This window comes from Colossoma macropomum, unplaced genomic scaffold (assembly GCF_904425465.1).
Source record: "Colossoma macropomum unplaced genomic scaffold, Colossoma_macropomum, whole genome shotgun sequence".
NCBI lineage: Eukaryota > Metazoa > Chordata > Actinopteri > Characiformes > Serrasalmidae > Colossoma > Colossoma macropomum.
In genome coordinates, this window is record NW_023494785.1 from 617,551 (window position 1) to 630,751 (window position 13,201).

General features: G+C 37.4%; 1 protein-coding gene across 7 annotated transcripts in view; it reads right to left on the bottom strand.

Annotated features, from left to right (window-relative positions):
- The window catches only part of si:ch211-234p6.5, a 33,530-nt gene that overhangs the window by 18,483 nt on the left and 1,846 nt on the right, over positions 1 to 13,201 (bottom strand). For 4 of the 7 annotated variants that reach the window (XM_036580793.1, XM_036580827.1, XM_036580784.1 and 1 more), the window contains exons 2-7: positions 7,438 to 7,510; positions 5,849 to 5,944; positions 5,220 to 5,292; positions 4,873 to 4,973; positions 3,585 to 3,703; positions 1,463 to 1,633 (exon numbers count right to left, since the gene is read on the bottom strand). In XM_036580793.1, the coding sequence (XP_036436686.1) occupies positions 1,463 to 1,633; positions 3,585 to 3,703; positions 4,873 to 4,973; positions 5,220 to 5,292; positions 5,849 to 5,944; positions 7,438 to 7,510 (633 nt within the window). Of the gene's footprint in view, positions 1 to 1,462; positions 1,634 to 3,584; positions 3,704 to 4,872; positions 4,974 to 5,219; positions 5,293 to 5,848; positions 5,945 to 7,437; positions 7,511 to 9,078; positions 9,218 to 13,201 lie in introns of those variants that run through there. The other 3 variants (XM_036580818.1, XM_036580801.1, XM_036580809.1) reach the window with 3 other exon arrangements.

Here is a 13,201-nt window from a genome sequence, read left to right on the forward strand (position 1 = left end):
TGTGTGTTGCTGCTGCTGTTTTCTCTGTCGTTTGCGCTGAAACAGTAAAGAAGCAGCAGGTAAACATGTTAAAATGAAGATCATGGATTTAAAAATGTGATCAGTTGGTATTTTTTAGAGTTTTAAACGTACATAAACTCGGTTGTGCCTTAAACTCAGCTCATTAAAAAGCTTCGCTCCACACGTGAGAGACTTTTCACCATTTTTCTTTGTTTACTTGCTGTAATTTCTTCTTTTGTGCTCTCAGTTTTCATTGGCTGTTGCAGGAGTCTGTTCAGACTGAGTCATTGATCAGTTTATACTAGATTTCACTCAGAGTCGGGTTAAAAAAATCAAACATGTTTGATAAACTCTGGCTAGTCTGAAATGCGATCGGGAATGCTCAAAGATCCATTTTCATGCTTAAATGGTTCTTTGCATGGTAAAATGTTTTCTCAGACTGATGGAGAATGAGATGTATATGGTTCTACACAGCACCAACAGGGGTTCTGCTATTGTTATGATGTCAAGCTTGTAACAATAGAAGAACCCTTCTTCTCCATCAATCTGAAGAACAATTTCACCATGCGAAGAACCCTTTAATAAGGCAATTTGAATTTGAAACATTAGTGTTGCGCATTGTTTTTTTGTTGTTTTTGCAGAAAAAAAAACACAAACAAAATTGATGCTTTTGTCATTTTTCCAACATCTATTGTAACTCATCATAAAAATATGTAACTCATAATTTATTAGATTATTGTGTAAACTGAACGTGTAGTGAAACAACAATAAGAGTTATTTTTACAAGTTAACCTTTTCTAGATCACTGTACCGGTACTGGCACAAATCGTCCAGCAGTACGGTGATACAGTACACTGTGAGAAAGCTTAAAAGCTCAGGATTTAAAACCCACAAATCATTTTATCATCCGTTATTCACAGCCGTTACGATCGTCCCATTTGCAACATAAGCACCAAATGAGCAAACGCTAGTAAATCTGCCAGATACGGGTTGTGCTGAGGCTCGATTGTGTCTGTAAAATGGAGGAGGCCAGCAAACCTAGAGAAATAGGCACTGATCAGTTTAGAGATCTATGAGTCAGGAGGAAATAAACTCCTCCATTCTAGACTCTGTTACTCTGTGTCAGTAATTCATACAGTTATTCTGACTAAAGGGGAAAAACATGAGAGTGTAATCTTTCAAATGAAATCAAGATCATGACTGTAGCCCAAAGTATGTGAGAACAGCGCCCCCTTTTACTTTGGGTTTGCCATTACAGGTAAAAACTTGAAAAAGGTGTGACAGTCATGTTCTGTTTATTCTGCAGGGTTTTGTTACTCTTTCTCTAAAACAGGGGTTCTAACCTTGTCTGAACAGCAGTGGACCAGACTGGACCAGAGTGGACAACTGTACCTTCAGTCCAGAGTTATTACTGTCATTTAGTTTTACACTCGATTTACATTTACTTTGTCCTCTATTTTACCTCTGTCTCACTCTGTGTCTCCCTCGCTGGTCTGGAACATCCCCTGGTGGCCCCTCCGATTGACACATCTCTGTCTGACCCCTGCAGGCCTGTGTGGAGCCCAGGGTGGCCCCGTCCACCGACTCACTGCTGCCCCCTAGCTGAGTGAAGTCCTGGTAGCTGGTACATCTCCTAGCAACAGGTCACCAACATCAGACACATTATACACATTATACATATTACACCAGCAATATTAATACATCATTTATATCAAACACAGGGCATATCAAAAATAATATACTAAATTCCTGATAGAAGGCTTCTTATTCTTTAGCATGCAGTATGTCCTGTATACAGTTGTATGGAAGCTATTTCTGCCAAGTAAAGGAGGAAAAAAATGTTTTTATCTGTTAGTCAAAACAATGACTTACTTTCTCAAACCCATTACTTTGACAGTGTATCTCAAAATCTCACAAAAATAAGTCAGTGTTTTGAGATATTAGGTCAAAATTAAGAGAAAAAAGTAAATATTTTAAGATAGTAAGTCAATTTTTCAAAATCAATTAGCATTTTGACACACTGCTGCCAGAACAAGATTTTCTTTTTTTTGACCCATCTATTGTAGTAGCCGCAGCAGAATATGAGACTGTCATATGAGCCCACAATGCGCCTGTATTTAACGTTCAATTTACTAGGACTGCAGCCACAAACTGCATGCAGTTCCATCACTAACTGCTAAGTCGTGAGTTGGAGTTTAAAAGGAGCAGAGAAATAAAGGAGCTGTAGAGATTTTTATTAATATATATATTGTATAAATTCATATATAATTGCAGCATGTGCAAAAGTTTTGCCACCCTTCCAACTGTAAAATTTCAGAACTTAATTAACAGGTTAAGAGTTATCATCAGGAATTGTCAGCTGATCACAATTCCAGAACGTATTATATTCTCTGACTCTTTAAACATTGTGCTAACACTGGTGGGCTCCTCTGGTGGGCTCCTCTTAGCAGCTGGATAAAGAGCCAAAAAAGCTAATCGATGCCAACTGAGCAGAGTAAGGCTTTAAAAAATTTTCCACGGTCTGAAATATCATTAATAAATGGCAGTTAAAGGGTACTGTGGAAGTCAAGGAAACTCTCAAATAGAACTGCTCATATGCTGACCAGAAAAGGCAAAGCAAAACCCCCACATGACAGTGTAAGGTCTGTAAGAAGGTTTATCTGACACATGAGTAGTGATGCACTGTTCTATTGTGCAGCACTGTAGCACAAACATGATCTGTGACCTCATCAAAAATGTGCTTGAAGTATACAAAACAACATTCTGATAAGCCAGAAAATTCGGAAACAAGTTGTAAGAAAGGGAACTCTTTGGCCACAATCACCAAAAGTATGTTTGAAGAACAAAAGGAGCAGCATTTGATGAAAGGAACACAGTGCCAACTGTAAACCATGGGAGTTGATCTATTATGCTTTGGATTTGTGTGGCAGCCAGTGGCTTAGGAAACACTGCATCAGTAGATGGAAGGTGGATTCCACTAATTATCCCTAAAGTCTGGAAGCAGATTTGACTCAATCAGTCAAGAAACTGAATGTGAAAGGATTCCGGCTCTGCAACAGGACAATGACCCAAAACAGGCCTCAAAATCCACCATGAACTACTTCAAGAAATGCAAGCTGAAGCTTTTGAAATGGCCCTCACAGTCCCCCAACCCGAACATCACTGACAATCTGTGAGTAGGTTTTAAACATGCTGAACAAACAAGACGGCCCAAGAATATCAAGAGTAAATTAAACAAGATTAGAAAGCTGGCTTTAAAAAGCATTTGCAAGCTGTGATATCTGCCAAAGGGGCTGTTTACTAAGTACAGATTTAGTAACTTAGAGTGTCCAAACTGTTTGCACATGCAGCAGTTACCAATTTATTATTTTCTATTTTTAAGCTAGTCAAATATAAAGTAATTGTGTATTAACATTTTCAGAAAAATGTTATTTTCAAAGTTACACTCAAAGTAATTAGTCAAATTTATAAAGATCTAAAGGCTTATTCTTAAATGAGTGAAATGTAACCCACCAGAAATAAAAATAAATTACAAATAATAAATACATAAATAAATAATGGATTGAAAGCTGTGATTGGTGCACCTGTTGATGATGCCGTCTGTCTCCATGCATGCTGACTGGCTGAGAGCTCTGACCCAGCCCAGCATGTCCTCCTGCGTATCAGCACTCAGCAGATAGGAACGCATTCCCTGATGAACCACCTACACACACAAACATTCATATATACATACGTACATACATACATACATACATAAGTACGTTCATTTAGTACTCATATTACAACTTACTGTTTAAACTAAATGGCCCGTGTTTATCAAACATCCCAGAGTAAAACACTGATCCAAGATGAAGAATCATTAGTCCATGTAATCCTGTTCAGTTCTATGTAAAAGGCATGAACTGATACTGAATCAGCATTATTACCTGGAGGAGTTTGATAAATATGGGCCAGTTTCTCTAATTTAATTCTACTACTCTTCAGTTCATGTATAAATTCATTATTGAGCTACAAACTCAATCATATCTTCACTCAAACCTCATATCAGTCACATACTAATAGGACTTATATCTCTCCTGCAGGACGAAAGTAGTCTCACTCATAGGAAAGTGTATAAGGAATATTTAATATAAATTCACCTCAGAAGAGATTTCTATCTCTTAGTTTCATTCTGCATTCAACAGGTGAGTACATTTCTCCATAAACCCCATTTACACAACCATATTATGTTGCTGATAACATTAGTTTTACTTTTCCAGTTCACACCCTCTCCTTGGGTGAGGAGACTCTAAACTCAAAAGCTGTACAATTCTGCACATTTCTTATTATAATCATGAGCAGAAAAGGCAGTATTACACACGTCTGCATGTGCATGGTTAGAAATTGATTTTAAGGTAGTGTGATGTGAATTTGAATGGATCTACAGGCTAGGGGTTTCCAGTAAAGTGGCCAGTGAGTGGAAGTACATGGTAGATGTTTCTAAAGTGGCCAGTCAGTGAAAAGCACAAGGTGGGTGTTTCTAATAAAGTGGCCGGTTGGTGGAAGAACAAAGTGGGTGTTTCTAATAAAGTGGCCGGTTGGTGGAAGTACAAGGTGAGTGTTTCTAATAAAGTGGCCAGTCAGTGAAAAGCACAAGGTAGGTGTTTCTAATAAAGTGGCCAGTTGGTGGAAGAACAAAGTGGGTGTTTCTAATAAAGTGGCCGGTTGGTGGAAGTACAAGGTGGGTGTTTCTAATAAAGTGGCCAGTCAGTGAAAAGGACAAGGTAGGTGTTTCTAATAAAGTGGCCGGTTGGTGGAAGTACAAGGTAGGTGTTTCTAATAAAGTGGCCGGTTGGTGGATGTACAAGGTAGGTGTTTCTAATAAAGTGCTACCTTAAAAGCGTATTTCCGGTTCCTGCACTCTCTGGGAGAGCAGAAGAGGATCTTATAGCTGGGGAGAGGAATGCTGCCCAATACACACTCCTCTCTACTGTCTGAGAGAGAGAGAGAGAGAGAGAGAGAGAGAGACTGTTTCAGTGAGTGAAGTAGCTCAGTGCTGTCTTTTACAGGGAGCTGTGCTGACTACCTTGTACACTCTTTCACCACTGCACTGTCTGTACAACCAGCATGAGGAAAACAACTGAGCTCCGTCCCCAAACTTCACAAAGCATTACTTTATTAAAAATTCACCAACAGGAACAGCATGAGCCCATAAACATACACACTGTCCACTGATTTACCTTTATAGTAGAAGAGACAGTAATCAGAGAGAACAAACCACCTCCTCTTCCACAGCTTTAGGCCTGCACTGTCCTACACAGAGAAACACAGACACACCGAAACACAGAGAAACACAGAAACACAGAGAAGTGTCATTGAAGGAGGCCTGAGATTACTTTAATACTCAAAATGACCTATGCTTCAGTCTTTATTAACTCATCCTGTTTTTTCCTGTACACACACATATATCACTGTTGTTGGAAGAAAACCTTGTGTCTCCAAAATGGTAACTTTACAGCAGAAGGAAAAAACACACTTTACTTTTAATGTAAGTCAATGGAACCAGACTTTTTTCAAGTCATTTTGGGTCGTTTCTTTTGGTCCATTCATCATGAAATTTACAGAAAATGTAAAGGGTAACAGGCATTTTCAAATTATGTCAAAAACTGAAAAACATTACAAATGGGGATACGAGGTTTTCTTTCGACAACGATATGTATATATACATATATATATATATATATATATATATGCTATTACTATTGATTATTATTAATGAACAATTATGAGTGTAACTCTAATGTGTTTATGGTAATCTGTTGGATGCTGATCCTAAACGGTTGAACAGCAGTGTGGATCCTGAACTCACTCGTTTAAACAGCCAGCCTCTGATCACCACGGGGCAGTTTGGATCTCTCTTCACCGCTCGGCATCTTTTACCAAACGTCTGAACCTTCTCATCACCCTACACACACACACACACACACACACACAAACACACACACACACACACACACACACACACACACACTACATCATTAATACAGTTCTATACAGTTCTAGAGAGAGGACTTTCAGGACTGTGTGTGTAGAAGTGGAGTGTAATATGAATCTGACTGTGTATAATAGCCTGATGTCTGCATCAGCCAAACCAAATGTTCAACATGAAGAAAAAATATTACAACGCAGAAAAGAAATAACATGAAGAAAACATAAGAAACATTAGAGCTGATTTACAGAAACCTCTAAATCACAGGGAATTCTGGGTATGGGTATTTACATTATTTTAGACTGAAATTCTTCTGTTTATTTAAGAAATGTAATAATTAAGACCTAACAATTATATCAGTCCATGAAGTTTTCTCTATTTTTTGTCTCCTTAAAACTGGTAAAGTCACAAGATCTTTCTATTAGTCTGTCCTTAAAATGTCTGGATGTATGTATGTATGTTTTTTGTACATGTTTGTATGTACAGTATACATGTATATATGGAAGTGGGTGCTAGCAGAACATTAAGATCTACCATGAAAGACACAGGTAGCCAGTGAAGCTTTCAAAACAGGAGTGATATGATCTTTTTTTTGTTGTGTTGTTTTTGTTATGATGCTCCTGCGTTTTGTACGAGTTGTAAAAGATGTTTTGTTTTCTTAGGAAGTCCAGTAAGAAGATCATTACAGTGATCAACTCTGCTGTAACAAATGCATGAACGAGTTTCTCTGCTTCGCTCTGAGAGAGAAAAGGCTGAACTTTAGTGATTTTCTCACATGATAAAAGCTGCTTTAGTGACTGTTTACATGCAGATCAAACAGAGCTCAGAGTCTAAGATCACACCCAGGTTTCTACTGCAGGTTTGGATTATGAAGCTAAAGAGCCGAGATTCTCATAAAGCAGCTTCTTCTCAGTTTTAGCACCAACAATCAGCATTTCAGTTTTTTATTATTTAGTTGAAGGACATTTGGTGAGAAATTGACACACAGCTGGTCAGTCTGTCTACAGAGTCTTGATCATCAGAAGAAAAGGAAATGTATAATTGTGTGTCGTCAGCATAGCTATGAAAATTGATACTGTGTTTCCGAATGACATCACAGAGAGGTAACATGTACAAAGAGAAAAGCAAAGGCCCTAAAACTGAACCCTGTGGGACTCCACAAGAAATGTTAATTTATTAATTAATGATTTCCCAGTGAAATCATCAAATATATGTACAGTATGAATGTTTGTATGTACAGTATGTATGTATATATGTATGTACAGTATGTTGGTTTGTAGAGTATGTATATTTGTATGTACAGTATGCTGTGTAAAGTATGTTTGCATATATATGTAGAGTATGTTGGTATGCTTATAACAGTATGCTTATATGCACAGTATACATGTTTGTATGTACAGTGTGTATGTTTTTATGTACACTATATATGTATGTATACAGAAGTGAGTGAAATAGAGGGAAAAACGCACCCTGTGTCTGGATGCTAGTGAGGATATTGTGGTAATGCTGGATGCCTGACTCACCCTGTCCTGATCATCCATCCTACAGAGAGAGAAAGAGAGAGAGAGAGGGAGAGAGAGAGAGAGAGAGAGAGAGAGAGGGAGAGAGAAACAGACAGAGAGAGAGAGAGAGAGAGAGAGAGAGAGATGGGGTATTGGAAACAGATCAATTATGTCATGACTGGGCATAAACAGATAAAACATGTTTAGATGTAAGCTCAATTGTTCAAACCCTACATTAAGAGCAATATTTTCTAAGATCATAGTGTAAATTAGATTTTTAATGATTAATCATGATTTGCATTGCAATATAGACTCGATATATTACTCCTAATTCACAGCCAAGAAACCGACCCTAAACTGCAGTCTGAATTAGCTGCTTTGCTCTCGTCTCTAGAACAACATCAAAATAAAATACTGTAAAATTCACCAAAGAGTGACAAGAGACTGTGGGTCTGAAAGGATGTGTAGTTGTCAAGAAGCCTCACTGAGAAAAGGAGACAGACACATCAAACAAAGAAGCTGAACAGTGGACTGACCACCCCAGAGTCCAGACTTCAACACTACTGAATGTGTTTGACTACTTCAGAAATCCTGAATAAATGCTAACATTATAATCCTGAATAAAATTGTAAAAAATAATCCTGCATAAACTCTTAAATTATAATCCCAAATAAATTAGATAATTATAATCCAGAATAAACTCTTGAATTATAATCCCAAATAAATTATAAAATTATACTCCTAAATAAACTCAAAATATAATCCTGAATAAATGATAAATTATAATCTAGAATACATGATACAATTATAATCCTCATTAAACTGTTAAATTATAATTCTGAATAAACTCTAAATTATAATCCTTAAAAATTATTACATTATAATCCTGAATGAACTCTTAAATTATAATCCAGAATAAACTCTAAAATTATAATCCTGAATAAACTCCTACATTATAATCCTGCGTAAACTCTTAAATTATAGTTCTGAATAAATGATAAAATTATAATCCTGAATAAACTCTTAAATTATAATCCAAGATAAACATACTGAGATCCTGTCATTTAGACAGGGTCTTTTAAGGGACGTCCCTGCTCGTGTTACAGCAGCATGGCTTCATAGTAAGACAGTGCAGGTGCGGTAATGCAGTGGTAAACATGCACCTGTCCTGAATTTTTTGAATTTGGAACATGTTGCAGGCATCGGAGTTAGATCAGATAGCGTACATATACAAACAGAAACACAATTAAAAAGTTATGTTAATAAATTGTACTGTTTTCAGTTGAATACAGGCCAAAGCAGATAATTGCTGTCTGTTTTTCTGTCCCTTTTTCTACTGTCACAATTTTTTGGAATCAGGTTTGTTTATAATTAATGTAGATCTAGAAACAAGAGCGAAGGAGCGACTGCACTACAGTAAAAGCTGAAGTGTAATTTAAATCCATACAGTGAAGAGTTTCATGCACAGCGTGTTGGAGTAAAGAGTGTGAGTGTAGAGTCGTGTCCATGCTGAGAGCGGAGTCTAGGTGAATGTAGCGTCTGTAACACTGCTCTGTTAGTAATCTGCGCTGTCTGCGCTTCACTCTGACAGGACATGCATGTGCTAACCTGCTGTATGAAGCTCCTCTCAGCGCTCGGCTTTAAACGCTTCCTCTCACAACGCTCAGGGTTTTAGGAGTTACTGTACGTTACTGTATTCCACACTACAGCAGCAGCACGAGGGGAGTGAGGTCACTCAGCCCAAACACGCTCTCTCACTCTCTCACTCTCTGATCTATTCTGAGTCCTCAGCTCAGACTGACAGGTGACAGGTGGGTTACCATGGGAATGTGGGTGGGGTCAGTGGGTCCAAAGAGACAAGGAATGGCAGGCATGTTTGGGAGCGTCAGCAATGAGCTATCTACACACACCAACACTTGTTTTTATACATTACCAAGATATGGGCGTCAGAAACATATGTCCTATGTGGATTATATATGTGTATACACATTTATGTTCCATGTGTATTATATATGTATTTAAGTACTACCTATACATAAGAATAATGTACCATATGCATTCCATGTTACATGCTGCTTTTCTAAAAACAAGTTAACACATTGTCTGCACTGAACAAACTACTGCAATAGTACATATATATGTATATATATATATATATATATATATATGTGTGTGTGTGTGTGTGTGTGTGTGTGTGTGGGTGTCTGTCTGTGGGTATGTGTTATTTATCAATGAGCAAAAATATCAAATCAGAGTGTACTACAGTACAAGTGTTATTTAAATGTAACATATGATAATATATACACTCATTTAAAGTATGATTCCTGTAACATGTTTCACAAAAATTTGGGACAGGAGCATATTTACACTGTGTTACATCACCTTTGCTTTAACAGCACTTAATGCATTTTTGGGGACTGATGACACAAAACTGATCCGGTTTAGAAAGAGGAATTTTTTGCCATTCTTCTGTTATACACGTCTTCAACTGCGCAACTGCACAGTGCTTTTATTATCATACCTGGCTTTTCATAATGCACCAAAATTTCAATAGGAGACAGGCAGGTCAGCACCCGCAGTCTCTGTTCACACAGCCATGCTGTTGTAGCACGTGAGGAATGTATATGTTTCACATTGAAATGAGCATGGACATCCTTCTTTTAGTGGTGCTGTCACAGATGTGCAGGTTACCCAGTAACCCCCACCAACACCATGACAGGCGCTGGATTTAGAACTTTATGCTGGTAACAATCTGGAGAGTCCTTTTCTTCTTTTGTCTGGCCATTATTTCCATACACGTCATTTCAGATGAACAGTATCATTTCAGATGAACTCAAGCCCAGAGAAGTCGGCGGAGTTTCTAGTCGTTGTTGATATGTGACTTCCACTGTACATAGAACAGTCTTAATCTGCATTTGTGGATGCAGTAATGATATTTATTGATAATGATTATTGATTATTGATAATGGTTTGTTCAAAGTACTCCCAAGCCCAAAGTATTTGTCAAAGTACTCCTGGTGCTCTCTATCACAGAAGCATGCTGGTTTTTAATGCAGTGCAGTCAAAGGTTATGTGAAGTTAATTGTGGTTTTTGGTCTTTTCTCTGGATTCTCTGAGTCTGTTGATGATATTATGTGCTGCAGAGGATGAAATACCCAAAATCCTTGCAGTCCCTTGCAGAGGAACATTGTTCTGTTGGATATTTTGCTGCATTTTTGGTAAAGTGGCCTTGACCCATCCTCACTCTTAAAGCGCTCAGCCTTTGCTGGACAGCCTTTTACATCCAAGCATGAGTGCATTACCTGTCTAAGACGTTTTTAACATTTCACAGTGTTTTGAGCCTTAAACTGGTCCTGTTCCATTTTTTTAGGAACATGTTTCAGGCATCAATTCTCAAATTTCTGTTTTCTAATTGAGTATTATGTATATATGCACACACTGTAAAACTGCTAAATACATGGTCAAATATATGTTAATGTCTGTTACAAGCTTCAGATAAAACATAAGAAACAAAAGAATGTCCATGTTTTTGTCTATAATGGCCAAAAAATGTTTACCAGCGTTAGCAAGGTGCTAAGACCCGATTAGAAACCATTAGTTACCATTATTGTAAAGGTGGAGTTTGATATTTATGGCCTGAACTGAAGGCCTCGCTCTACTAGTCACAGTTCAACATCGGTAATAACACTATGTTCCGTATGTGTAGAGTGAGAGGGAAATTATTCAGACACTTCTGTTTTTGTTATTTAATATACTTCCAATGTCTATAGTACGATATTTCGACACTGTTAGAGCACATGGGCTCCTATTCATAATCATATCTGTGATGTCATCACAGAAACACAGCTACTGTCACTGTACCCTTACATTGTCATCAGAGACAGACAGAGAGAGAGAGAGAGAGAGTGAGAGACAGACAGAGACAGAGAGAGGGAGAGACAGAGAACAATACTGCATTGATAGTGTGAGTGTTGGTATGCTGTGGGAGAGAGAGAGAGTGGGTGGGTGGGTGGTGTAAATGTCTGTAAATGTCTCTAAACTCTCTCTCTCTCCTGTATGACATCACTTCAGAGCTGCAGCTCACTGTCCTTTTGAACTCAGCTCTCATAACTTCATTAATATGGCCATGTTTATCATATTTCTACAGTCGCTGCTGAGGCTCAGTGCCCCACACTGCACCCAGATAGAGTAACAGATACGAGGACGCTCGCTCTTCGCTGAGTTTTGCTGTTAGCGATGTTACAGTTAAGTATTTTCATGGTATTATAATGTACATTCTTGAAAAAGATGGTTCTTTGAGGGTTCTTTAGTAAGGACAGTGGTTCTATATAGAACCGTCAACACTCCAACAACGCTTTGCATGATTAAATTGTTCTTTGCATGGTGAAATGGTTCTTCACATTGATGTAGAATGTGTTGTAAAGGGTTCTATATAGCACCAAAAAGGTTCTGCTATTGTATACAAGCTTGACATCGTAACAACAGCAGAATCATTTTTGATTCTATATAGAACCATTTACAACACATTCTCCATCAATCTGAAGATCCGTTTCACCATGCAGAGAACCATTTAATCATGCAAAGTGTTCTTTGAAATCTCATGGCTCTACAAAGATGCATTGTCTATATTAAAGAACCCTTGAAGGTCATATTTTTAAGAATGTAGTCAAAAAAGATCAGTTCCATGATGGTAAGTATGTGGTGAAAACTACCTATGGGAAAATAATTAGGAAATATGAACATCACCTCTCACGCATGCATTTCATTCATCATATTGCATTAGCTTTACCCTCACATATCAATTTGAAACACTTTCTTTATATATGAACAGAATTTTTTCTTTTTTTTAAAGGTGTGAGGTGAAGTCCAAAATCCCTGTATAAAAAAAAAAAAAAATAAAATAAAAATAAAAAAAATAAAAAGATTTCATCTCTTCTTCACCATTTAAACCTCTATTACATGAATTAGGAGAGCAGTTATTTAAAAATGTTTGATTCAGTTTTCTTGTATTAAGTGGGCCTGATGAGTAAAATTAAAAATATAATTTTTTTAGTAATACATGCATGGCTCCTGTTGGTGTACATTGCCTTTAGGGAACACTGTGCAACAACAGAAAGGAATAACACAATGCATTATGCAGGAAACCAAGTGTTTGGAACGAAACTGAGTAACAAGTCAGTTTGTTGATCTTTAAACATTATAAATACTAAAAAAAAAAACACAGAATAATTCAATTTCATGCCATTTTCAAAGAAACCATAGTTGCACAATATAACCTGTTGTTTTGATTGTTTCAATGAGTGACCATTAGAAGGCCCCTCACTATTAACTCTTTCATCATTACTAAAAATGGGGTTTGTTGCCCTGAGGCAACGTTGTGCATTAGAGGTGTAAATTATTGTAAACAGTAGTCTAATTCAGTGGTTCCCAGCTTAGTGCACATTTTTGCTCCAACTCAATTTGCAACACATAGGGAGGAAGGAAAAATGTGGATCATCTGGGGGCCCTGAGGACCGGTTTGGGAACCACTGGTTTAATTTATTTGTTTATTTTTTTAAATTTAGCTAACTTGATATATTTCAGACTGACCGATTTTCCCTAAAATCTCTGAGCTTTATGATATCATCGTGTCATCATCAGAGTGTCTGAGTGAAAGAACACATAGTAGAAAAACTACTACACATAAATTTAATCTCACTGGTCAGTTAAGTAGGTTTTGAAACTTAATATA